The sequence below is a fragment of the Ascidiella aspersa genome, chromosome 1 (assembly GCF_963924565.1).
Source record: "Ascidiella aspersa chromosome 1, kaAscAspe10.2, whole genome shotgun sequence".
NCBI lineage: Eukaryota > Metazoa > Chordata > Ascidiacea > Phlebobranchia > Ascidiidae > Ascidiella > Ascidiella aspersa.
The window spans coordinates 629,936-657,467 of NC_139447.1; the positions used below are offsets into that span (position 1 = coordinate 629,936).

General features: G+C 35.9%; 2 protein-coding genes across 2 annotated transcripts; one reads left to right on the forward strand and one right to left on the reverse strand.

Moving 5' to 3' along the window:
• Positions 1-3,393: 3,393 nt before the first annotated feature.
• LOC146166405 (uncharacterized) lies at positions 3,394-8,362 on the reverse strand. The gene is made up of 2 exons (XM_083392355.1): positions 7,607-8,362; positions 3,394-4,056 (listed from the first exon to the last, which is right to left on the reverse strand). The coding sequence occupies exons 1-2, from the start codon at positions 8,339-8,341 to the stop codon at positions 3,394-3,396; spliced, it is 1,398 nt and encodes a 465-aa protein (XP_083248481.1). The 5' UTR covers positions 8,342-8,362.
• Positions 8,363-11,018: 2,656 nt separating this feature from the next.
• Positions 11,019-23,356, forward strand: LOC146166406 (uncharacterized). The gene is made up of 3 exons (XM_083392374.1): positions 11,019-11,192; positions 11,310-11,496; positions 22,713-23,356. Exons 1-3 carry the CDS (start codon positions 11,019-11,021, stop codon positions 23,354-23,356), a joined length of 1,005 nt encoding a protein of 334 aa, XP_083248500.1.
• The last annotated feature ends 4,176 nt before the right edge of the window (positions 23,357-27,532 follow it).

The window sequence follows — 27,532 nt, forward strand, 5'->3', positions numbered from 1 at the left end:
GTTTTCATCGCGCGTTTTTTTATTGCTGGCGCAATTTAAGTAGGTCATGGCGGCACAAGACCGCACAGCCTCGCTTTGTAGTTTGGTACAAAGCTATAGGCAAGCTACATTAATGAAATCAAATATTGGATTTAATGACACGTTGAGCACACTAACCCGTATATTATTATTTCCACATTTACAAAAATAAAATAATGCCAAATAGGCCGAACAGATGTTAAGTTAGGAAACCATGACTTAAGTCAGTTTGTTTATTGTGATCTGTCACGGCCATATATGCTAACTTGTTAAATATTTGACGAAATCGATAGACGCAATCGCACATAAAACAACCGTTCAGTGCTTTAAAATAACAATACCTCTCTCAACAACGTATCATCACATCAACATAAATGGCTTAAGCTATAACTTTGCAAGAATGCATCGAATTAAACACGTCTAACAATCAACGTGTTAAAATATCAAGTGTTTAATCGTCAACATGTTTAAAATCGTTAATTGTGCTTAAAATATCCCAATATTCGTTGTTAAACACGTCAAAATATCAGGTGTTTAGCATAAAATCGTTCAGGTGTTTAGAATTTAAACATCAAAATTCAAATTAAACACAAAGGTGTTTAAATTAGGTGTTTAAGTGTTTAGAATTTAAACGTGCTTAGACCGTTTTGGTGTTTAAATTTAAACACCGTTCTGACAGTGTATAGGTTAAAAAACAGCAGTACCACAAAAAACTAAAATATTTCCTCATAAAATGCTTATTTCAGCTTTGTTCGCAACTAGTTGGCCTTAAATATTCTAATTACATTTTATTTATAATTTAAAGTTGACACAAATGCTTCCTGGTTTTAACCGAAACCCTATTTTAAGTACAAAATTAAAGTTGTAACAGTACATGTTTAACAACTTCTCGCTACCAGTATTTGACGAAATTGCGAATAAAAATGATTATATATATTAATTAAACTTAACTTAAAACGAATAATTAGCTTCACAATAGATTCTACAAAAACAAAGCGCGAAAACACGTAATTGAAAACAACGAATAACCATTGTAAAAGATAGGCGCTCACAACTGTTCATCTGACTCACGCAACGCCTCTAGTGGTGGAAACCATCCCATTATCTAAACCTATTGTTAATGTTTAGGCCAATTGATGATTTTACAACTATTTTAAGTTTATTTTGTTCATTTACCAACAAATAGTTATAAATTTCTTGCGAGTGGTTTACATTATAAGATAAATCAGTCAGAAAAGTAAAGTAAAATATAAAGTGATGGATGCTCATTGAATAATGTTAAAAAGGTTTCATATGATTTAGGTGTTATGTGCAAACTGAAGTTACGAGTATTGATTAATTATACACTTCATATTATTATTTGAGGAAATAAGAATTCTTTACTCTTTATATAGTTATTTATTTTATTCTTGTTTGATTGGACTTGCTAAGTTTGTAAATAAATCATTGTGTAAAGACATAAGTTCAGGCAACATAGGGTATTGCATGCAAAATAACTCCTAATAATTTCTTCATAGTTGACTCATCCGGGCATACTTTATTCACTACACTAGACTTTCTGCTCTTGTGAAAACAAGTGAATTTTATGTTAAACAGTGCGCATACAAGCTTCGTTTAAAGGAAATTGTTCCCAAAATAATGCCAAAATGTTTTTAACTATGATAATAAATGTTTATTAAGGAAAACTATTCGTTCGTTAAAATTTTCATACACAATTGGCACAATGTATGGCTCCAACTCAAATAAAGTAGCCCCCTTGCTACACCAAACCATGAAGCAAGCATTGACTTATGTCCCTAGCTTGCCTGCGTAGCTCAGTTGTTAGAGCAATGGTCCCGATATGGCCGAGGTCGTGAGTTCGAACCTCACCACAGACTAGTTTTACGAACATGATGTAGCAGGCAACGGGGCTATGGTTTTTTCTCGATTTGCTTCATTCTGACCGATGTACTTTAGTTGGTAGAGCAGGGGTTCCCAACCTGTAGAACGCGTACCACTAGTGTTAGGCGAAGGTTTTTCAGGTGGTACGCGAGTAGCTTCCGTTTTTGTAACAAAACCCTGGATTCCCAACTTTATATTTTGTTTGTCTGGTTTTGTTTCGTTTACATAAAAAACCTTCCCCCAAACCCATTCTTGTTGTTGCGGTACTTAACTATTCCTGTTGTTTCGAAACAATGTGATCTTCAAAATACAGGTCATGTCAATTGCCGACAAGGAAGAAGCGCAGTTGCTTGTAAAGCGTACAACGCTGTGGACAGTGAGCGTTAATTATGTAAAATGATTGCTCTTGATAGATATAATGAACTGTTTTACAGCTTAAGCTACAAATAGCGTTGAATATTACTAGTTGTAAGCTAAAACTATGATTCGATCAAATTGGTTTTCTGCCAGAAGTGGTACGCGTGGCAGTACAGAGCATCCCAAGTGATACGAGATCGAAAAAAGATTGGGAATCCCTGTGGTAGAGCGACGGTGCCGGTTTGGGGTTTCCTGAGTTACATCACAGACTAGCTGTTTTTCTAGCCTGCCTTGCTTGTATCTTCGATCGACAATTTCGGTTGGAAAAAAAACAAAAAAAACAAAAAAAAAAAAAAACTATACAAAAAAATATTTGACCAAATAAGTTTTTTTTTGAGTGTTCTATTAGTTTATTAGTTCAAAGAAACGAAGATATCAACATTCAGGAAGGCTACCGGTAATCGGTTATACCACGAGACACAATACATTTAAAGTAGCACAGCGAAATATAAAAAAAAAACTATTTGTTATAAAGTAGTTTTTTGTTTTAATATTTTATATTATGTGGCATCAACCAAACTTTTGTGAATACTCTGCAGATCAAACATGCAAATATTATCAACGTACAAGAATGAGGCAAACAGTCATATAAATAATATACATTTGTAGTTTCGAGTAAGACACATGCGCGGATCCAAATGTTAAAACTAATAAGGCCACCAGCTGTAAATTGCAAAGTGGAATGGAATATGGTGGATATTCTCCAAACATGTGTTGTTAGTGGATTAATTATATGACGCTATGAAGGGATTGCTGTATGTCCACGTTATTTTAGTTACGTTAATGGGGGAAATACAGGCTGTAGAGTCTGAGCCGGACTCGGGACTCGATAAAATCGCACATTTAACCGGAGTCGGAATAGGGTTAGTTAAAAAAAAAAAAAAAAGAATAAAAGAATAGCTTATTTTCTCCGCAGCCCGGTTTTGCACAACAGTTCTTTGTAGAACAGAATATAAACTATTGTCCTGCCTTTTAAATAGATTTCTTATACATTAAGTAAACCTTCGATTTGTTTTGCATTTAAAATATATTAATGCCTTCTGAAAGTAGATTGGTCTCTGTAACAGTTTAAATATGTTAACAGACTTGCTCTTCAGTGTGAATTTTTTCATGTTTTCTAAACGTTTTTAACCAACGAAAACTTTTTCCACAAACTTTGCATTTGAAAGGTACTCCAGTGTGAATTTGTTCATGTGATTTTAAATTGTTCCACTGGGTAAAACATTTTTCACTAAATTTGCATTTATAAGGCTTTTCTCCAGTGTGAATTCGTTCATGAAATTTTCGACAGCTAGATGTTTTAAAACCATTTCCACAATATTTGCATTTGTATGGTTTTTGTTCAGTATGAATCCGTTCATGTGATTTTAAATTGTTCCACTGGGTAAAACATTTTTCACAAACTTTGCATTTATAAGGCTTTTCTCCAGTGTGAATTCGTGTATGTTTATTAAGACCTCGTGTATGGCCAAAACATTTTCCACATTCTTTACATTTATAAGGTTTTTCTCCAGTGTGAATTCGTTCATGTATTTTTAGACCACTTGATTGAGTGAAACATTTACCACAATCTTTGCACTCGTAAGGTTTTTCTCCATTATGAATCCGTTCATGAGTTTTAAGTTCACAAACTCGACCAAAGCATTTTCCACATTCTTTGCACTTGAAATGTTTTTCTGCAGTGTGAATTCTCATGTGGTTTTCAAGTTTAGAATTTGATTCCGATAGCTTTCCGCAAACCTTGCATTTGTGTTTCTTGAAGTGAACTCCGGACACATGCAGAGCCAACGCTTTTTTGGTTTGGTAAAACTTTTCGCAAATTTGACATCGTAATTCATCTTTTTGATCTTCACGGGAAAGTTTCTTTTTGTTTGTTGGATTATTGTCCTTAATTATATCCTTCTTAGAAGTATTCATTTGATCCAAGTCACTTGTTTTTTCACAATCGGAATCTTCACTTACAGGTTGATGTTCTTGTGATGACCAATCTGTAACCGTGGCAACAGAATCATCAGAAAATCCATCATCGCTGTAATTTTTCACATTTTTCGACACCAGCTCAATCTTGTAGTTTGACATATTTTCTTTCTTAAACGCTGAAGTTCAACACATCAAATTATTATTTAATCAACTAATGCTGTGGTGAAGATAGAAACTTGTCATTTAATCAACCAGCATTTCGTTTTAAACAATTGGGGGTTACATGGATTTAGGTTCAAGAAGCTTTAGCATCTTGAGCTATATATTATGTATTATCTGATGATGTAAGACGTAATAAGGATATCAAAGCCCATACAGAAGTAGGGAGCATTTTGAACGTTTCGAATAACTCTTTATTCATTTTCAACATCTACTTCTGTATGGGCTTTGATATTCTTATTACGTCTAACTACAACCTCCAACCATTATGCTCCAATGATGATGCAATGATTTGCGTGTGCTCATGTTTTTTTATCTAGGATTGGAAAATTTTATTATAAATTACTGAGTGTATAAATTTGGACGTTAGTCGTCACACCTGTTTCGCAAAATTGCCATTCTTTATCGGAACCGTCTGCAAAATTGTCATCTAAGGTGCTATTGCTTTTTTCACAGGTCGTTTCATTCTTAGATGACGTGCTAAAGTATGGGTGGTAACAAACTGAATTAGATAAAATAAAGCTGTAACAACATAGAGTGTCCACAAAAGAATTGAACTTCGACAACATGCTGTTCTCGATTGACCAAGCTGCAAATGAGCAATGGATTTGTCTAATTTAAAAGAAGGCTTGTTAAGCACAAAAAATAGTTCGAACATTACTTGATATAATGACATTTATTTGGTATTTAGGGTCATTGAACAAACAGCTGTAGAGCTGCCCAGAAACCAACAAATAAGCTAAAAAACATAAATTGCGTTTATCTTTTAAAAGCTCAGCTTGGTTAAGATAGGATTAAGACGCAATTTTTATATCGAGAAATATGTAACGAGTTGATTAATTGAATTAAGTTAATTTTACATTTTGAGGCAATAGAAGTGCACAATTACCTAGCAAAAGGATGAAAAAAATAACACCAATAAAGTTAATAATTCCTTGTTACCTGACTGCAAAGTAGAAAATACCCAAAAAAAAAAAAAATTTTACCATCCTCCAGATTTTATTCGCCCCTTGTTTTCCAAAAACAAAATCAATTTTATGCTTATTGATTTGGTTTTGTAAATCTCACCTGTTTACTGATCAGGTTTAACACCCAGGAATATCCGCCCTGCTCGCAAGCTGTCATCCACTTCTGACGGTTTACCCTTATTCACCCCTTTTGGTTTGGTTCACCCCTGCACATTTTTATTCACCCTGGGGTGAACCATTCACCTGATTAAGAAACACTGACTTAAACAACTCTTCCATTAAACTTTAAACTGCATAAAAAAGACACAAAAACAACGTGATCCGCACAAAACTGGGTGAAGAGCTACATGAAAATGTATAGTGTATATTTTAAATAAAATACAACTGATATAGAAGCGTAGATCAACTACAAAAAATGTAATGTGAAGTGTAGAATACTAAACATTGCACTGGTGGCGAAAATTATTTGTATTGCGATAATATATGTCATGCAAGTGAGTTCTTTTAGCTAACGATGACGTGGGTTTCTTTTTTGCGACAAAACAACTAAATAAACAAGTTACGTTGTGCTGCTTGCTATTCAGCTTAAATTACGTTAATAGTTCGCAGGCCGTTCCAATTAAAAATTATTTTTTTTACATACCTCACTGTCATCTCCCTTAAAGTATTCACACTTAGATTTCATTTGCATATTAGTTCACGATATCGAACGATAACCCCAAGTTTTGCATCTCTTAAAACTTTTCATTCTTTTGGTGAGAATTTATTCAACTTTCAACCCTGATTCTACTTTGTAAATCTACATTTACTTGGTCGCGAAGTTTAAAGTTTTACTTTTTATTTTATTGTTTTGGGTTTCAACTGGAGCGCGCAACAATAGACAGTCGCAGATGAGCTGTGACGTAACAAGGCAGCGCCTCGCGGAATTATCGCGTTCGTTTGCGCGAACAGTGATTCACCTTTGCATTTGATCGTTGTGTGTTTTTAGAAGGTTAGTATTAATGCAAAAAAAAAAACTTAGTTATAGCGTTAATGAAATAACTTCATATTTTTTCAGTGCTTTAGATAACTACAATTTACTGTTGCATCTAGCTGTAATTCACTGCCAAGTATATAGACTTTTGTGTAAGAATAAAAGCTCTCATCGTTCAACTGCATTAGCTCGCTCAATCACTTGATCTAAGTTTGCTCACAAAAGCCTCAGGCTATATTACTAGCAACCGTGCGCACTGGAGCGTAGCAGCAGAGCGCGACAACGAAAGAAGGTTTAATCAGTTTTATGTTAAATTACAGACTATGATTACAACGAGCCTTCATGCACCCCCAAAACTAATCATGTTTCCCCAAGGGGTACATTGGACAATAATGAAGAAAAATCTTTAAAAACTAAATTTTGTTAAAAAAGTAAAAATTCTTTAATGTCTTTTGAAAGTAGCTAATGTTCAATACAAACCCTTTTTTTTTGGTAATTTTTTTGTGATAAATGAGCTTTTATAGCAGACGCGAAATAAATTGTTTACTGATTTTCTACAAAGTATTCAACAAAACATTTGACCAAGTACCATTTATTGTTAGGTTTCCATTTTTTTATTAATTTAACGAAACGAAGCCATTTTTAAGAAAGAGTTTTACAACAAAATACTCTATACATTTCTAGTAGCACAAAACTAACACAAAAAACATAAAACGACTGGTTTAAACATATAAAAATAATTCCATGTTCCGTACAAGGTTTTAAATGTATATAGTAGATTCGAAAAAATTTTTTTCGTTTCCTAATGGCTAAATGTTTGAGTCAACCTTGACGAATATTTCTTTGTCAGATTTTGCACGGAAGCAAGTTTAGCATGCTAAATATTTAAGCAGACCAAGGTGAGAAAAAACAATGCCACCCGAAGTAATCAATACTTAGACTTTGTCCCCAGCAGAGACATTTTGCCAGAAGTTATTGACGTTTGATATTAGACTACTAAAGTCACTTCACATAAGTATAAAGCATCTACTGTTAACTTTCATTGTAAATTTTTACAAAAGCTTTGTTGGTTTACAATTTGAATTTCTTGTGTTCTTCTTAAGTAGTTTGCCTCTAGTTCAGTTTAAATATCTTAACAGACTTGCTTTTCACTGTGACTTTTTTCATGTTTCTTAAAAGTTTTTAACCAACGAAAACTTTTTTCACAAACTTTGCATTTGAACGGTTTTTCCCCAGTATGAGTTCTTTCGTGTTTATGAAGTCCCGAAAGTTCAACAAAGCATTTTGCACAATCTTTGCACTCATATGGTTTTTCTCCAGTGTGAGTCCGTTCATGAGTTTTAAGAGTATCAAGCCGCCCAAAAGATTTCTCACAAAGTTTACATTTATAAGGTTTGTTTCCGGTATGAATTCGTTTATGATATGTCAGATAACTAGATGTTGTGAAACAATTACCACAATATTCGCATTTATATGGTTTCTCACCAGTGTGGATTCGTTCATGTACTTTTAGTGTACCAGTTTGACTAAAACATTTTCCACAATCTTTGCATTCGTAAGGTTTTTCTCCAGTGTGAGTCCGTTCATGTGCTTTAAGTACACAAACTCGACCAAAACATTTTCCACATTTTTTGCACTTAAAAGGTTTTTCTCCAGTGTGAATTATTTCATGTGTTTGAAGTCCTGCAAATGTGCCGAAGAATTTTTCGCACAACTTACACCTGAAAGGTTTTTCTTTTGTGTGGGTTATTTTATGAGAATTTAAACTACTCCACAGACGAAAGGATTTGTCACAAACTTTGCATTTATATGGTTTTTCACCAGTGTGACTTCTTACATGTCTAGTGAGATTACTTACAAATGGAAAACTTTTTTCACAAAGTTTACACTTGAAAGGTTTTTCCCCAGTGTGAATTCTCATGTGACTGGTAAGTTCGCTAGTCATCCCAAACAGTTTTCCACAAACCTTGCATTTGTGTTTCTTGAAGTGAAACCTGGACAAATGCAGAGCCAGCGTTTGCTTGGTTTGGAAACACTTTTCGCAAATGTTGCATCGTAATTCCTCTGTTTTATCTTGGCGGTAAAGTTTAGGTTTGTTTCTTGACAACTTTTTCGATCTGCTAGTATTAGGTTGATCCAAGTCCCTTTGTTCTTCATAATCGAACTCTTCACTTATAGGTTGATGTTCTTGTGACGAACAACTCTGTTTTTTAACATCTTTCGACACAAAATCAATTTGGTGGTTTGCCATGTTTATTTCCTAAACTCTAAAAATCAATACATTCATCAAACTAATATTATAGTAAAGATGGGACACTGTCGGTTAATCTACAGACACTTCGTCTTAAAATTTGGGGGTGAAATCACTAGTTACGTCAAAAAACAATTAAACTTCGAAAACCTGCTGATATCGGCCACACCTGCATGCAAGGTAGAACTAAAATCGAACATTAATGCATTTAAGGAGAAGTCGCCAAAGTGTTCAAAATTTCGGTTTATAGCCTATATTAGATTTGACAAAAAAAAACGAATTTACGTTGAAGCACGTTGTCCTAAATTAGTGGTTTCCAACCTTTTTTATGGCGCGACCGATTGTAGCAACCCAATGTAACTAACGACTCCTTCCAAAGAGTCCAACAAGTTGACAAGAACTTCCCTAAGCTACCCATGATTAATACCGCGAACTCAATAGTAAGTCTACATTGTTAAAAGGTAGTGTATCTCGCAACTTGCTTCCTGGCTGCTCACTGTTTGAACATTCACTGCCAACAACATTCACTAATATCATTATAGTTATTTTTTATGGTAATTAAATGGCATTTTCGTAAGTCGTAATAGTGATTGGTATTTAATTGTCGTCTTGGGCGTGGCGACCCCCAGGTTGGAAACCACTGTTCTAAGTAATGCAATTTTATTAAAAATATTTTATGAAACAGGTTTTAAAGGCCAACAACCCAACAGCTGTAAGGCGCTGCACAGTATGAAGTTTTGGAAACAGCGAGTGACCTTTGACCCCGATACTGGCAATAGTATTTCCTGCACGGATTTTAACATAGGTTTTAGAAGGGTAGCCACATTGCTTTGATAAATAATAGGAGTTACTCAACTTTTATTTGTCTGCTTTGATTAGAACTGACCGATTGAATAGTTTATAAATAAGTTTTGTAAATTTGCAAAGTTGGAAATGCTTTTAAACTTTAGGTTTCTTTTATTATGTTACTATTTGATTACGTGCATATTATTGATAAAAATACAAATATGAAAAGGTTTTTATAACAGTCAAACTACAACAATTGTCGTCTGTCGTGTTTAAAGCTGTTTACCTTAAACTGTTGCTTTACAATGCAAGGCTGTATGTTTTATAACAAGGGTAAATAACTAGCTGACATGTTTGCATTAGGATAGCCGGTAAGCCAGGTGAATAACAACTTTATATCAGTTTGTAAGCTAACCTAAATAGAAAATTATCACAACATTTGCTGTCAATTTATTCATATACTACTGATACACAAAAACAAGGTTAAACTAAACTAGATAAAACAAAACTAACCATTCCTATAAAACCAACTTGTATAATGCTAATATAGCGCCTTATTCTTACACTGGCATCTAACCACACTTTACTGCAGCATCTATTTATAGTTTACTAATAAGCAAATAATATTGCAACAGCTCTAATCGTCCAACTGCATTAGCTCGCAATTAAGCCTTAAACCATATTACAGCAACAGTGCGCACTGGAGCGTAGCAGCAGAGCGTGAAAACAAAAGAAGGTTTCATCAGTGGCTCATTTTTTTACGATGCTGCTAGGAATTGTGCTGGATATTGCATTTAACGTTTTAGTTGAATAATAAACCGTTTATTTAGCATCTCGAGGTATTTAAATCCTGTTTTAAGTTTGAGTTAAGGTCTGTAACATTTAGACTGCTTGCTTTAAATGCAGCCATACTATGCGCCGTCAGCGTTTTTCGTGCCACCAATCACTTCCGCTAACGCTTACCGATATGGCAGTGTCAATCAAATGTTTGGGCGAGCGGCTTGTGTGAGTAGTGCAGAGATTTAGCAATTTGCTCAAATGCGTTTAGTTGCAAAAGCAACATTGTATGTTAATACGCGCTGGTGCTACTGGGAACTCAAGGTCTTGCAGCTTTAGGCCAACATTGGGCGACGTTACGCAGAACGCAATTGTGACGTATGGCTGCGCGTTACTGGATGTAATAACTTTGTATTCTTTGTTTTACTGTTAAAAGATCACGCTTGTAATAAGGTATAACTAAAACAAAACAAAATGTTTTATAAAAAGGATAGGATTCGTAAAGAGTACATTGCGTTGTTGTTTTGCAATTGATTGCTCTCAACTGGTTAAGAACCCTATTAAAAGCATCAACAACAAGCATTGTTATTTGTAAGCTGCGCACACTACAGTAACTAGCGTGCATTAGAGTCCCTCAAGAACGTTTTAAATAAGAACAATATTTTAACAATAGCTGAATAGCCTTTATTTGGAGATTTTAGCGATATTTGTTTGTCGTTGATTTGATGGGATTGCGTTAAAAGGGTAATTTTTTTTTCTATTTTACAGAAGTAAAAATATGTCAAACTACCAAAGCGATTTTGTTACGATGGAGCTATATAAAGAGAGCGATGATGGATTTTCTGATGATTCTGTTGCCACGATTACGGATTGTTCATCACAAGAACATCAACCTGTAAGCGAAGAGTCCGATTGTGAAGGAATGGAAGACTCTAATCAAATCGACAAACAGCAAAAAGACAAACGAAAGGATCTAACAACAGTAAAAACAAAATTAAAACACAAAAACAACAACATAGAGTTTCGTTGTAACATTTGCGAAAAGTTGTTTAAAAAGCGTCCTTTGCTCAACAAACATTTGTCCACATTTCACTTCAAGAAACACAAATGTAAAGTTTGTGGGAAACTTTTTGGAATGAAATGTGATCTTAACACTCACATGAGAATTCACACTGGAGAAAAACCTTTTAAATGTGCCTATTGCGATAAATGTTTTGGCCAAGCTCACAATTTGAAGACGCACGAACGAATTCACACTGGAGAAAAACCATTCGAGTGCAAAGAATGTGGAAAAAGTTTTAGAAAAAACGAACATCTTAAAATTCACAACAGAACTCACACTGGGGAAAAACCTTTTAAATGTAAAGTTTGTGGAAAACCTTATAAAGGGTCAGAATACGTTAAAATTCATGAAAGAACTCACAGTGGAGTAAAACCTTACAAATGCAAAGTTTGTGGTAAGTGTTTTAACCATGTTGAAAGCCTCAAAGCCCATGAAAGAACTCACACTGGAGAAAAACCTTATAAATGTAAAGTTTGTGAAAGATGCTTTAGTCAGCCAGGACACCTTAGTAGACATAGAAAAATTCATACTTAAAAAAAAACTTTTCAAATGTTGGAATTGTGGAAAATGTTTTAGCCGGGCTGGGATGTTTTGAAACCTATGAAATAACTCACAATAACTAATAAACTAAGCGGAAATGTATGTAACTTAAAAAATATTGTCATCAAGATTTGTAAATATAACGCGAGCCTCGAACAATTATTCAATTAAAACTGTAAAGCTCTAGGCCAGGGTTTCTTAACCAAGGGGTGCGAGAACTGTTCCAAGGGGATGTGAGGATGCTGAATCAGACACAGAAAATGTATTGCTGTAATTCATTTCTTTGCTCAGTTAAATGTAAAATAAACTCACATTTTGGTATTGTGTTATCTGTCTTCATCAAGATGATGTCGATTTACCCGGCTTTGCGATTATCAAGCTTCCAACCAAGATATTTTTAAGTATTATGCAATACAATAACCACGAACCAGTAACATTTTAAGCAGTCTTGTGTAGCAACACGAATCTGTAATCTGCAAAACGAAGTAAACAAATTCTAAAGTAAAGCGTCTGGTTGCTACGGTACTCGTCACGCGTTAATGCATCTCGTCACGCCTAATAATCGTGCTTTATCGACAGCTTGTGGTATAAAAATATTAGATTAATTTCCACTTTGGCCAGCAGAGAAGTCAATTCACACGAGCATTTAAAAACACACAACATCTATGATGCCGTGGACTTTAACGGAATTTAAGTCTGCTCCAACTTATGAGATTACAGCTATATGAATGAACTGTAACTTGTTTCCATTGTGCCTTCGGCATTTGGATTAAAATTATGAAAATCATTGACTTGCATTTTTCCCCGTTTACGTTTTGTGTTAGTTTAATTTTCTAACGTACATTGGCATCTAGGCTAGGGTTGCCATAGTGTTCAAACTGCGTCCGGGGGGAAATGCCAAAATATGCTTGAATGTCCGGATTTTTTTAAATTGTTTGTTGCGTTACGGGTAATAATTTCATTGTTACGTCATAAACGACAATACTGCGCTTTATTTGGGATACGTGGATGATTGAGTGGAGCTGGGCTAATAGCTGAAGGTCTTATATCTTGTTCGATATTGCAAAATTTAGAACATGTCTGAAACGATAAGAGCGTATATTCGCTAAAGAAAATTATAAAGCAGTAAAAGCAGTAGAAAAATAGCGCAACAAGAAGTCTGTTGCAGACCAACTGAGAACTTGCATTCGTGTATTGCAATACAACATTTCTTTTCTGTTTGTGTATAGTTTCGTGTTTATCCTTCTTTCACAAAAAACAATGGCGGTAAAGTACTTTGGTAATATTCTAAAGTTGGTCAATGAAATGAGGTAAATTTGTTATGGATTTGCGCATTATCAAATATAGTAACCCTAGCCTAGAGATCACCAGAGGTCAAATCAGAGATGGCCCAATACTAGCCTAGTGCGGTCATGTTCAAATGGCGGATCGCGATCCGGTTCCGGATCTTTTCAGCGTTTTGTGCGGATCTTCCAATGTAGTCTTTGAAAAAAAACTTTCTACAGTGTTTTCATATGAATACCAATTGCCAGTGTCGATGAATTTTGTAAAAAGTCAAGCATAGAGGGAGACTCCCAAATGCTAATCTTTGTGAGCGTTTGAGGATATCAGTCAGCGACAGAAAGCCCCAATTCGATGCTATTGTTAGACCCAAAGTCTAAAACAGGGGTCGGCAACCTATACGGCCCGCGGGCCGGATGCGCCCCGCCAATGTAATTCATTTGGTCCGCCGCCTCTTTGACAAACTAGATACGAGTCCATTTCAAATACTTTTTGACTATTTTAACTACGTAAGTGCGAAAAATTTTCCCGCTTGGCGCGAATCATCTTTCTACGTCCAACTTGTTTACGTTTTGATGCGGTCTTTTGAATTAGATCAGCGCTTCTTTACCGTTAACGGAAAACGTATTATATTTTTAATATTTTTATTTTCGGCAATGTAATAAAAACTTGCCAGAAATTTAAAAGAGGTATGCCTAAAAAATCGCGCTCGCTTCGCTCGCCATGTGCACCTGGAAGTTATCGCGTTTCTTCAAACTATTTTATTACATTTTTCATTTGTAGTATGGATAACAACGTTTGGGCTCCAATTTTGAACCAAACAACGCTTTTTTTCGCGCTGTGCGCCAACACTTACTGCCTTCTTCAATGTAATTAAACAAGTTTTTAAGTAAAAAAACACAATTTTTCTCAGTTAATATTTTGTGCGGCGCACAAAGACCTTTCTGAGTTTGGTTTTGGCCCGCGACTAGAAAAAGGTTGCCGACCCTGGTCTAAACCAACCTATCATTGTTCTCACTAAAATCTTGGTGCTGTATAGCACACTTCACTTTTGGGTTTTTACAAAATTATCAATATTTTGTAGGGCACATTTACATAAATAAAGCACCATAATAATTAAAGCGTGTCTAATATGTTTACTATTCGTATTTGGTGGATCATCATGTTGTCAGGTTTGGCTGTGGTGGATCATGGCAGAAATAATTTGAACACCCCTGGACTAGCGAAATCCAACAAAAATCCACTCCGGTATACAATGGATAGGCAAAGCATTGCTAGTGTGACGTCATATTGACAGACAATGTGTTCATTCCTCATTTTAAAAACCGCTTATGGGGACTAAAGAGTGTCCGGATTTCAGGCCACGAAAATATGGTAACCCTAATCTAGACCAGCGCCGTCAGTATACTTATGCATTGCAGTTGTATAATATAACGCAAACAAGTTTTTTTTCTTTAAGTCAAGTTATATTTAGCTATTACATAAAGTTTAAGGTTGTTCTTTAATATTTCAACGCTTTTGCGCTTTCACGCTACCGGCTAGACTAGTGGTTCTCCTTTTTTTCTTCGTGACCCATTTTCGTTGCACAAAAATTCTGTGGCCCAATAAATGTTTATGAAAAAACAACTATAAAATAGGTTTAGAAGGGGGGCGCTAACAATTCTTGAGCGAGCTCTACTTATCATTTTGATTTTTTTGTGGTGATTTTATTGGTTTGGGTTGCGCACCACTCCTGCACAAACTCTGTTTTTGCCAACTTTAACATTGAAACTGAAAAAAAAAATCTCTATCATACTTTTGTTTTTGATTTGTCTCGAAGTTTTTCGCGCGAATCGATAATGTTTTTGCAATATTGCTGCTGTTGTTGTGTTGTTGTGTGTTATCACATCTTTTCAAACACGATAACGCAAAGTTTAATTTTTGCGCTTGATATTTTTATTTGCGCATGACATCACAGCCGTACAACTTTGGACTAAACGCCCTCACAACATATTTGTCAATATCAGCTCGTTAGAAATCAATGTGCCGAGCACGATAAATTTGTTGTGTGCCCAATGCGAAAAAGTCTCCTAAGTTACACTTTAGCCAATCTAACCAAATTAAACCCAATTTTTTTCGCACCTTGCGCGACCAACAATACAGTTCACTATTTTCATGTTATTTGAGTGATATTTCACTGAAAAATGACGGAATTCTTTTCGTAGGGGGCGCGTCTGAAAAAAGGTTAAGAACCACTGGTCTATAGAGTATGAAACATGAGAGTTGTTCGATGTTAGAAGCTGTACGTGCGACTTAACGTTTAGAAGTGTCATAGTGCAAAAACGTTTCAGAACACAGGTATAGTCAACTACAACAGACTAATCTGAAACTTACTAAAACTTATTTTTTCCTTAGTCAATTTAAATAAAGACAAAACGTTATTTATAACTTTGAAAACTGTAAACCAAGGTGCACTAAAAATATGTGCATAAACAAATTCGGTGAATTGTTAAAGGTCGTATCCAAAGTGTAAGGTGTGGAGAGCGGACTTAGAACGACTCATTGAGCAACTTATTACAGTTGTAGCATATTACTGCCTATGTTTGACCTTTTGGTTATACGCGGTTTGTGCCAGTAAGTTTCCATTACGTAACATCCAAGGTTGCATAAACAGCGCCAAAGAGCTTAAGTGGTAATAAAGCAACACATTTGAAGTAAACGCGATACGATAAATTTTCCATCACATGTGATATTATTCATTAGTTGTTTAGTGGTGCTACACATTTTGTTTATGTATTTCTGAGAGGTTTTATGTACACAATTTTAATGCATGCAATTGACATCATGATTTTAAAATTATATGTTTTGACTTGAAGTTGTAAAGTTTTATGCAGTGTGAGTTTTTTCATGTGAGTTAAGGCTTGAAGATCTTGTGAAGCACTTTCCACATTGTTTTCACTTATATGCTTTTTCTCCAGTGTGAATTCTATTGTGGTTTCTAATACTTGCCAAATGGTTAAAACACTTTCCACAAACTTTGCATTCGTAAGGTTTTTCTCCAGTGTGAATTCTTTCGTGTCTTTTAAGTGCTCCTGTTTCACTAAAACACTTTCCACACTCTTTACATTTGAAAGGTTTTTCTCCAGTGTGAATTCTTTCGTGTCTTTTAAGTGCTCCTGTTTCACTAAAACACTTTCCACACTCTTTACATTTGAAAGGTTTTTCTCCAGTGTGAATTCTTTCGTGACATTTTAAATTTCCTGTATGGCTGAAACGTTTTCCACAATATTTGCATTTGTAAGGTTTTATTCCAGTGTGAATTCTTTCGTGTGTTTTAAGGTCTCCTGTTTCACTAAAACACTTTCCACACTCTTTACATTTGAAAGGTTTTTCTCCAGTGTGAACCCTTTCATGTCTTTGAAGAAGTTGTGCACGGTTAAAGCATTTTCCACATTCTTTGCATTTATAAGGTTTTTCTCCAGTGTGAATTATTTCATGAACTTTAAGACTTCCTGTCTGGTTAAAACACTTTCCACAAACTTTGCATTTGTAAGGTTTTTCTCCAGTGTGAACTTGTTCATGATATTTCAGACTTACTACATAGGTAAAACACTTTCCACATTCTCTACATTTGTAAGGTTTTTGTCCAGTGTGAATTTTTTCATGACCTTTAAGATGTCCTGCCCGGCTAAAACATTTTCCACATTCTTTACATTTGTAAGGTTTTTTTCCAGAGTGAATTCTTTCATGGGATTTAAGATTTCCTGCCCGGCTAAAACACTTTCCACATTCTTTACATTTGTAAGGTCTTTCTCCAGTGTGAATCCTTTCATGATCTTTAAGATGTCCTGCCTGGCTAAAACACTTTTCACATTCTTTACATTTGTATGGTTTTTCTCCAGTGTGAATTCGCACGTGGCATTCAAGGTCGATATTTTTCCCAAATATTTTCCCACAAACTTTGCATTTGTGTTTCTTGAAGTGAACTCCAGCTAAATGATGTTTTAGTTTGTAACGATTCTTAAAGCACTTTTCACAAATGTGACAACGGGACTCTGTATTTTGTGTTGACGGATCCTTGCTTTGTTCTTTCCTGGTATTCATTTGATCCAAGTCACTTTGTTCTTCACAATCGGACTCTTCACTTACAGGTGGATGTTCTTGTGATGACAAATCTGTAATTGTGGCAACAGAATCATCAGAAAATCCATCATCACTCTCATATTTTAAAGCTTTCGACGCAACTTCAATCTCGTGGTTTGACATGTTTCTTTCCTAAACTCTGAAAATCAACACATTCATCAAACTAATATTATAGTAAAGATGGGACACTGTCAGTTAATCTACAGGCCTTTCCTTTTAAATTTGGGGGCGAAATGACTAGTTACGCCAAAAACAATTAAACCCCGAAAACCTGCTGATATCGGCCACACCTGCATGCAAATGTACAACTAAAAGAGCATTAATGCATTTAAGAAGTCGCAAAAGCTTATAGGTTAAATTAATTTTTGGTTAAAGCTTTTTACTTCCTTAAACTGTTGCTTTTCGATGTAAGGCTGTATGTTTTGAAACAGGGGTGACGAACACGTGGCCCTCGGGCCACAAATGGCCCGCGAAAGAATTTTGTGTGGCCCGCGAAGCATTCGGGTGAGACCACGGTAGTCTGTCAGTTGATCTACAGGCACTTCTTAAAATTTAGGTTAAAGTCACTAGTTACGTCAAAAAACAATACAACTGACAGATTGAAGAGTTTATAAATTAAAATTTGTAAATTTGCAAAGTGAGAAAGGCTTTTGACATAGGGTTCTTTCATTATGTATACGATTTGATTAAGTGTATATTATTGGTAAAAAACAATTATGAAAAGGTTTTTAATACTGTCTAACTACAACAATTGTCGTCTGTCGTGTTTAAAGCTGTTTACCTTAAACTGTTGCTTTACAATGCAAGGCTGTATGTTTTATAACAAGGGTAAATAACTAGCTGACATGTTTGCATTAGGATAGCCGGTAAGCCAGGTGAATAACAACTTTATATCAGTTTGTAAAAGCTAACCTAAAAAGAAAATTGCCACAACATTTGATGTTAATCCATTCATATAACACTTACACTTAAAAACAAGGGCAAAATTAACTAGACAAAACAAAGCTGACAATTCCTATAAAACCAACTTTTAATGGGTCTATGAACCCCTTGGGAGTCCATTAACTAGTTTTAGGGGTCCATGAAATCCAAATTAAAATATAAGTGTAGATTTAAAAAGCAATTAATTTTCAAAGAAAATACTTTTTATTGAAAATGAAACAGTTTAGCACTGAATGTATTTAGACTCTTTTTTACTTTCACATTTTTTGGACCGAAATCAGCGTGTTCCTGAAGTCCATTTGTATTGTGACGTCAAGTTATGTCGACATTTTTTAAAATTTCTCGCCTTCCTTGGCCCACGCGAAGCAAAAATCAATTGGGGTCAACGGCGAAAAAAAGTTTATGAACCCCTGCCCTAGGCGTTTTGAATGGTGTAAGGCAGGGGTTCTCAACCTTTTTTTCACTGCCTACCAACTCGAGCTTCTATGATTTTGGTGCGAACCAACAAATTGTCGAAAAACTTAACTTTAATAAATTTGCATAGATGTTCCGGAAAGATAATAGTTCCTATCGTTAAAGAAGCATAAAATATTTAACTATACAATCATTATAATGAATGTATAGTTTATTACAATAAAAATGCTTAACCTTTTGGTAAAACTGTAATTTTACTTAAAAACATACTGCGTACAGCGTACCACCCAAAATGACTTCGCGTACCACTTGTGGTACGTGTACCACAGGTTGAGAACCACTGGTGTAAGGCAAGGGTCGTCAACCCCTGGCACGCGTGCCGCTTTTAGAACGCAAGATGCATGGCACGCCAAATGATTTAACGCGCACGTTATATCAACTTAAGAAAGTGCAACCATTACATCACTACCACATCATTAACATTACTATTACATCACAAACACTAGCTCTAACTAAATGGTTGCACACATTGCCAGTTCGTGTCACAAATAAGTGTCGTAACTGTGTTGTATTTAAGATTATTTTTTGTGGGCGTTATACTTGTTGTTTACTATTAACCGTTCCTATTACGTCACAATGCCCCAAATTTGGCGTAACGTTTATATCTCCATTGCAAAAAGCAAGATGTCAAAGGCGACTTGTCCATCAAATTTAGAACTTAGCCAGTTCCGTAATTTGCAGCATTGTGACGTAACAGAGAGTTAACGGGCTACTTTTGACTTCATCCCGTCACAATGCTGTGTTGTGCCCAACTTTTTAAAAGTAGACTACAACTTGTTTAAGTCTTAAACTTTAAGACCAGTTGTTCGTGAAAAACTTTAATAGAACCACGTATAACACGTTTGGTATCAAAAAGACAGCAGCAAATTTCTCATTACATTCTCATTACAAGTTTTCGTTATATGCTTTTAAGTTACATACCTTTGTCATAATTACATTTTGGGTTGATTTTATTTTTTGAAGGTCCACCGGTCCGTAAGCTGGAAAGGTTGAGAACCACTGTTCTACATTGAAAGTAAGCACGTGTGTTTTTATGCGACTGAGAAACGAACAAAAACGAAACTGATAGTTAACACTTGCATCATAGATCGACAGATTCGGCGAGTCTGCGATGGCTTTTCGGTGTACTGTTGATGCGGAGGCCGTAATCGTTGGTCATAAAGCAACTTCCGAGGGGCTGGATCACAGATGTTATTAAACACATATGTTTGTGTGTGTCTTTCATTGATTGATACGGACTGATGATCCCCCAGTGTGAAGTTGCTTGTACTAACAAAATGTGCAAGTATTGGCGCATGGTTGTTTCTCGACTCGCTCCTCTCTGAGCCTGCATAGCTCAGTTGGTAGAGCGACGGTCCCGGCTTGACCGGAGGTCGTGAGTTCGAACCTCACTGCAGGCCAGTTGTTTTTCTGGCTTGCTCTGCTTGCATCATAGATCGACAGATTCGGCGAGTCTGCGATGGCTTTTCGGTGTACTGTTAACACTTCTAGGTATCGGCTTAAAAGCATCAAAGTATATTTCAAAAAATATACGTAATTAGAAGTCAGATCACAGCAGGGCTGCTGAGTCGGACTCGGGAGTCGAGTAAGACCAGGTAAAACTACCCGAGTCCGACGTGTGCGCATGCGCAGTACCACATTTCGAAACTGATAAGGCAGCAAACTGTAAATTGTTAAGGTGGAATAGCAAACGGAAGAAACTTTCCAAGGATATGCTCGTGGTACACCATGACCACCCTATGAGTGGATTGCGGAATATATACATTAATTTAGTTTCGTAAATTGGTGACATACGAGTCGGACTCGGGTTGTTTTTAACCAACTCCGCAGCCCTGATTGCCAAAACCAAATATAGAAAAATGTTTGGCACGCAAGTTGTTATAGTTTGACTTTGCTCATAAACTGGCACACTGCGTACGGAAGGTTGCCGACCCCTGGTGTGAGGAAAACCGAACCATGTGACTCTATTGAATCGTAACTGAACCAACTGCTTTAGCATTTCAAAGTGCTTATTGTCATATAGCGAATTGTAATTTACAATTTAAAAGTCCAGTATAAAAATGCGCTGTCATTACCACAGCTTACAGTACAACAAAACAGGGCCCTAACTGAGGCAATATAATTATTGAGTACTTTACAACTCTGGCGTTCAAATTTATAACGCAAAAGCGAATAAGTTATGGATTAGCTGGTCAGTTGTCAAATGGATTAACGGACTGACCCAGGGAAGAATTACCACTGTAGTGATAAGCGAATTCGCTATAACCACAAGCACAAACAGTGGGACATGTTACATAAGCATTAAGCATTAAATCATAAACTTTGCCCACAAGTCTTGCTAGACCAGCAAGGGAAAGGAAATCAAGCTGAGATATTTCACACTTGACCATCAAGCGAAAAAAAACTTGGCAGGTCGCATACTGACGTCATTATAACATTTATAAAATGGCACAAACAATGTTTTCTTTATTTGGTTTAAAAATTATTAAAACTTTCTATTTAAATTAAAATTATACGTTATCAGGCATATAAAATAGATTCGCATATTACTCGCATTAATGGTCTTATTTAACAGAAAATGCAATTTGTAGAGTTTATGAGTCACACGGTTCAACATTCCATAAGCCCGTAACTACTACATTTGGTGAACTCGTCCGATATAGCAGGCGAATTGATTTAGGTGCAAAAAATTAAGATAAAATCTGCTGAGTAAAAACACTTGATTTAACCCAAGTCATTTGCCCGAAAGACTTAACCAAGTCAAGTGATTTAAAAACAGTGACTTAAGTCATTGCTACAGGTCATTCAAAGGCTTATCAAAGCGGGGTAGTTTAGAGATATCTATAGCACAACAATCAACTTGCTCAAAAAGTTAAATTGAATGACATATCACAGGTTTGTCTAATTTGTGCTGTTAGATTAAAACCGAGGCAGCATATTCATAATGAACTAACAGGAGAAATTTGTGAAATCCTGTTTTACCGTTAACCTGCTTTGTCAATTCTATTTGAATAAACATAATGACGATGCCTTTGCCGGTGAAACATATGATATATATATACATATATATATTAACATCTATAAATAGCGTGTGACCTGGCCTGCTAGCTTTGCTAGACTATTCTAAATATGCTACCTCACCTCTGGCTAGTTCTTTTTCTAGCCTCGCCTTGCTTGCAATATAATCCTGGCCAGGCCGACTGATTTCGGTAAATCTTTCCCAACGCATCTTGTTTACTATATATGGGTGCTGTCATCGTTGGCCAGTACGACTCCAGAATAACTTGATCAAACAATATACATTGCGCATATGTTAAGGTCTGTAACGCTTAAACTGCTTGCTTTAAATGCAGCCATACTATGCGCCGTCAGCGTTTTTCGTGACACCAATCACTTCCGCTAACGCTTACCGATATGGCAGTGTCAATCAAATGTTTGGGCGAGCGGCTTGTGTGAGAAGTTTCATGTGCAGAGTAGTAGCAGTTTGCTTAAAAGCGTTTAGTTGCAAAAGCAACATTATATGTGAATACGCGCTTGTGCTACTGGGAACTCAAGTTCTTGCAGCTTTAGGCCAATATTGGGCGACGTTACGCAGAACGCAATTGTGACGTAATGGCTGCGCGTTACTGGATGTAGTAACTTTGTATTCTTTGTTTTAATGTTAAAAGATCCGCTTGTAATAAGGTATAACTAAAACAAAACAAAATGTTTTATAAAAAGGATAGGATTCGTAAAAAGTGCATTGCGTTGTTGTTTTGCGATTGATTGCTCTCAACTGGTTAAGAACCCTATTAAAAGCATCAACAACAAGCATTGTTATTTGTAAGTTGCGCACACTACAGTAACTAGCGTGCATTATAGTCCCTCAAGAACGTTTTAAATAAGAACAATATTTTAACAATAGCTGAATAGCCTTTATTTGGAGATTTTAGCGATATTTGTTTGTCGTTGATTTGATGGGATTGCGTTAAAATTTTTTATTTTACAGAAGTAAAAATATGTCAAACTACCAAAGTGATTTTGTTACGATGGAGCTATATAAAGAGAGTGATGATGGATTTTCTGATAATTCTGTTATAGATTGTTCATCACAAGAACATCAACCTGTATGTGAAGATTCCGATTGTGAAGGAATGAAAGACTCTAATCAAATCGACAAACAGCAAAAAGACAAACGAAAGGATCTAACAACAGTAAAAACAAAATTAAAACACAAAACCACCAACATGGAGTTCCGATGTAACATTTGCGAAAAGTTGTTCAAAAAGCGTCCTTTGCTCAACAAACATTTGTCCACATTTCACTTCAAGAAACACAAATGTAAAGTTTGTGGGAAACTTTTTGGAATGAAATGTGATCTTAACACTCACATGAGAATTCACACTGGAGAAAAACCTTTTAAATGTGCCTATTGCGATAAATGTTTTGGCTCAGCTCATAATTTGAAGACGCACGAACGAATTCACACTGGAGAAAAACCATTCGAGTGCAAAGAATGTGGAAAACGTTTTGGAAAAAACGAACATCTTAAAATTCGCAACAGAACTCACACTGGGGAAAAACCTTTTAAATGTAAAGTTTGTGGAAAACCTTATAAAGGGTCAGGATACGTTAAAATTCATGAAAGAACTCACACTGGAGAAAAACCTTATAAATGTAAAGTTTGTGAAAGATGCTTTAGTCAGCCAGGACACCTTAGTAGACATAGAAAAATTCATACTTAAAAAAACTTTTCAAATGTTGGAATTGTGGAAAATGTTTTAGCCAGGCCGGGATATTTTAAAACCTACGAAAGAACTCACAATAACTAACAAACTAAGCGGAAATGTATGTAACTTAAAAAATATTGTCATCAAGATTTGTAAATATAACGCGAGCCTCGAACAATTATTCAATTAAAACTGTAAAGCTCTAGGCCAGGGTTTCTTAACCAAGGGGTGCGAGAACTGTTCCAAGGGGATGTGAGGATGCTGAATCAGACACAGAAAATGTATTGCTGTAATTCATTTCTTTGCTCAGTTAAATGTAAAATAAACTCACATTTTGGTATTGTGTTATCTGTCTTCATCAAGATGATGTCGATTTACCCGGCTTTGCGATTATCAAGCTTCCAACCAAGATATTTTTAAGTATTATGCAATACAATAACCACGAACCAGTAACATTTTAAGCAGTCTTGTGTAGCAACACGAATCTGTAATCTGCAAAACGAAGTAAACAAATTCTAAAGTAAAGCGTCTGGTTGCTGCGGTACTCGTCACGCATTAATGCATCTCGTCACGCCTAATAATCGTGCTTTATCGACAGCTTGTGGTATAAAAATATTAGATTAATTTCCACTTTGGCCAGCAGAGAAGTCAATTCACACGAGCATTTAAAAACACACAACATCTATGATGCCGTGGACTTTAACGGAATTTAAGTCGGCTCCAACTTATGAGATTACAGCTATATGAATGAACTGTAACTTGTTTCCATTGGGTATTTGGATTAAAATTATGAAATTCATTGACTTGCATTTTTCCCCGTTTACGTTTTGTGTTACTGAATTTCAATATTTTCAAAACTTTTTCATAAAGATCTTGTTTCAGCCAAAAGAGTAGGCAGCACCAAACATGGTGTCAAGGCGCAGCGAAAGCTTTTAAAGTCAGCTTACTGAAACTTTGCTTTCTTTAGACAAGGTTTCTATTAGTCAGTATGGCGCTGGTTTAGAATCACAGTTTAATTTTCTAACGTACATTGGCATCTAGACTAGGGTTGCCATACGTCCGGATTTCCCCGGACATGTCCGGAATTTTAGTGTTCAAACTGCGTCTGGGGGGAAACGCCAAAATATGCTTAAATGTCCGGATTTTTTTAAATTGTTTGTTGCGTTACGGGTAATAATTTCATTGTTACGTCATAAACGACAATACTCCGCTTTATTTGGGATACATGGATGATTGAGTGGAGCTGGGCCAATAGCTGAAGGCCTTATATCTTGTTCGATATTGCAAAATTTAGAACATGTCTGAAACGATAAGAGCGTATATTCGCTGAAGAAAATTATAAAGCAGTAAAAGCAGTAGAAAAATAGCGCAACAAGAAGTCTGTTGCAGACCAAGTGAGAACTTATACGTGTATTGCAATACAACATTTCTTTTCTGTTTGTGTATAGTTTCGTGTTTATCCTTCTTTCACAAAAAACAATGGCGGTAAAGTACTTTGGTAATATTCTAAAGTTGGTCAATGAACTGAGGTAAATTTGTTATGGATTTGCGCATTATCAAATATAGTAACCCTAGCCTAGAGATCACCAGAGGTCAAATCAGAGATGGCCCAATACTAGCCTAGTGCGGTCATGTTCAAATGGCGGATCGCGATCCGGTTCCGGATCTTTTCAGCGTTTTGTGCGGATCTTCCAATGTAGTCTTTGAAAAAAAACTTTCTACAGTGTTTTCATATGAATACCAATTGCCAGTGTCGATGAATTTTATAAAAAGTCAAGCATAGGGAGACTCCCAAATGCTAATCTTTGTGAGCGTTTGAGGATATCAGTCAGCGACAGAAAGCCCCAATTCGATGCTATTGTAAGACCTAAAGTCTAAAACAGGGGTCGGCAACCTATACGGCCCGCGGGCCGGATGCGCCCCGCCAATGTAATTCATTTGGTCCGCCGCCACTTTGACAAACTGGATACGAGTCCATTTTAAATACTTTTTGACTATTTTAAAAAATTTTCCCGCTTGGCGCGAATCATCTTTCTACGTCCAACTTGTTTACGTTTTGATGCGGTCTTTTGAATTAGATCAGCGCTTCTTTACCGTTAACGGAAAACGTATTATATTTTTAATATTTTTATTTTCGGCAATGTAATAAAAACTTGCCAGAAATTTAAAAGAGATATACCTAAAAAATCGCGCTCGCTTCGCTCGCCATGTACACCTGGAAGTTATCGCGTTTCTTTAAACTATTTTATTACTTTTTTCATTTGTAGTATGGATAACAACGTTTGGGCTCCAATTTTAAACCAAACAACGTTTTTTTTTCGCGCTGTGCGCCAACACTTACTGCCTTCTTCAATGTAATTAAACAAGTTTTTAAGTAAAAAAACACAATTTTTCTCAGTTAATATTTTGTGCGGCGCACAAAGACCTTTCTGAGTTTGGTTTTGGCCCGCGACTAGAAAAAGGTTGCCGATCCTGGTCTAAACCAACCTATCATTGTTCTCACTAAAATCTTGGTGCTGTATAGCACACTTCACTTTTGGGTTTTTACAAAATTATCAATATTTTGTAGGGCACATTTACATAAATAAAGCACCATAATAATTAAAGCGTGTCCAATATGTTTACTATTCGTATTTGGTGGATCATCATGTTGTCAGGTTTGGCTGTGGTGGATCATGGCAGAAATAATTTGAACACCCCTGGACTAGCGAAATCCAACAAAAATCCACTCCGGTATACAATGGATAGGCAAAGCATTGCTAGTGTGACGTCATATTGACAGACAAAGTGTTCATTCCTCATTTTAAAAACCGCTTGTGGGGACTAAAGAGTGTCCGGATTTCAGGCCACGAAAATATGGTAACCCTAATCTAGACCAGCGCCGTCAGTATACTTATGCATTGCAGTTGTATAATATAACGCAAACAAGTTTTTTTTCTTTAAGTCAAGTTATATTTAGCTATTACATAAAGTTTAAGGTTGTTCTTTAATATTTCAACGCTTTTGCGCTTTCACGCTACCGGCTAGACTAGTGGTTCTCCTTTTTTCCTTCGTGACCCATTTTCGTTGCACAAAAATTCTGTGGCTCAATAAATGTTTATGTAAAAACAACTATAAAATAGGTTTAGAAGGGGGCGCTAACAATTCTTGAGCGAGCTCTACTTATCATTTGGGTTGCGCACCACTCCTGTACAAACTCTGTTTTTGCCAACTTTAACATTGAAACTGAAAAAAAAAATCTCTATCATACTTTTGTTTTTGATTTGTCTCGAAGTTTTTTGCGCGAATTGATATTGTTTTTGCAATATTGCCGTTGTATTGTGCGTCGTCGCATCTTTTGAAACACGATAACGCAAAGTTTAATTTTTGCGCTTGATATTTTTATTTGCGCATGACATCACAGCCGTACAACTGTGGACTAAACGCCCTCACAACATATTTGTCAATATCAGCTCGTTAGAAATCAATGTGCCGAGCACGATAAATTTGTTGTGTGCCCACTGCGAAAAAGTCTCCTAAGTTTCACTTTAGCCAATCAAACCAAATTAAACCCAATTTTTTTCGCACCTTGCGCGACCAACAATACAGTTCACTATTTTCATGTTATTTGAGTGATATTTCACTGAAAAATGACGGAATTCTTTTCGTAGGGGGCGCGTCTGAAAAAAGGTTAAGAACCACTGGTCTATAGAGTATGAAACATGAGAGTTGTTCGATGTTAGAAGCTGTACGTGCGACTTAACGTTTAGAAGAGTCATAGTGCAAAAACGTTTCAGAACACAGGTATAGTCAACTACAACAGACTAATCTGAAACTTACTAAAACTTATTTTTTCCTTAGTCAATTTAAATAAAGACAAAACGATATTTATAACTTTGAAAACTGTAAACCAAGGTGCACTAAAAATATGTGCATAAACAAATTCGGTGAATTGTTAAAGGTCGTATCCAAAGTGTAAGGTGTGGAGAGCGGACTTAGAACGACTCATTGAGCAACTTATTACAGTTGTAGCATATTACTGCCTATGTTTGACCTTTTGGTTATACGCGGTTTGTGCCAGTAAGTTTCCATTACGTAACATCCAAGGTTGCATAAACAGCGCCAAAGAGCTTAAGTGGTAATAAAGCAACACATTTGAAGTAAACGCGATACGATAAATTTTCCATCACATGTGATATTATTCATTAGTTG

What these genes read in the sequence shown, in the direction of transcription:
- LOC146166406 (XM_083392374.1), top strand. Translation starts at nt 11,019, where the DNA reads ATGGAGCTATATAAAGAGAGCGATGATGGATTTTCTGATGATTCTGTT. An exon ending in AACGAAAGGATCTAACAACA is followed by an intron (nt 11,193 to 11,309) that starts GTAAAAACAAAA and finishes TTTCACTTCAAG; the next exon opens with AAACACAAATGTAAAGTTTG. An exon ending in ACCATTCGAGTGCAAAGAAT is followed by an intron (nt 11,497 to 22,712) that starts GTGGAAAAAGTT and finishes ATTCTGTTATAG; the next exon opens with ATTGTTCATCACAAGAACAT.
- LOC146166405 (XM_083392355.1), bottom strand. Translation starts at nt 8,341, where the DNA reads ATGACTAGCGAACTTACCAGTCACATGAGAATTCACACTGGGGAAAAA. An exon ending in AAAAACCGTTCAAATGCAAA is followed by an intron (nt 4,057 to 7,606) that starts GTTTGTGAAAAA and finishes CACAAATGCAAG; the next exon opens with GTTTGCGGAAAGCTATCGGA.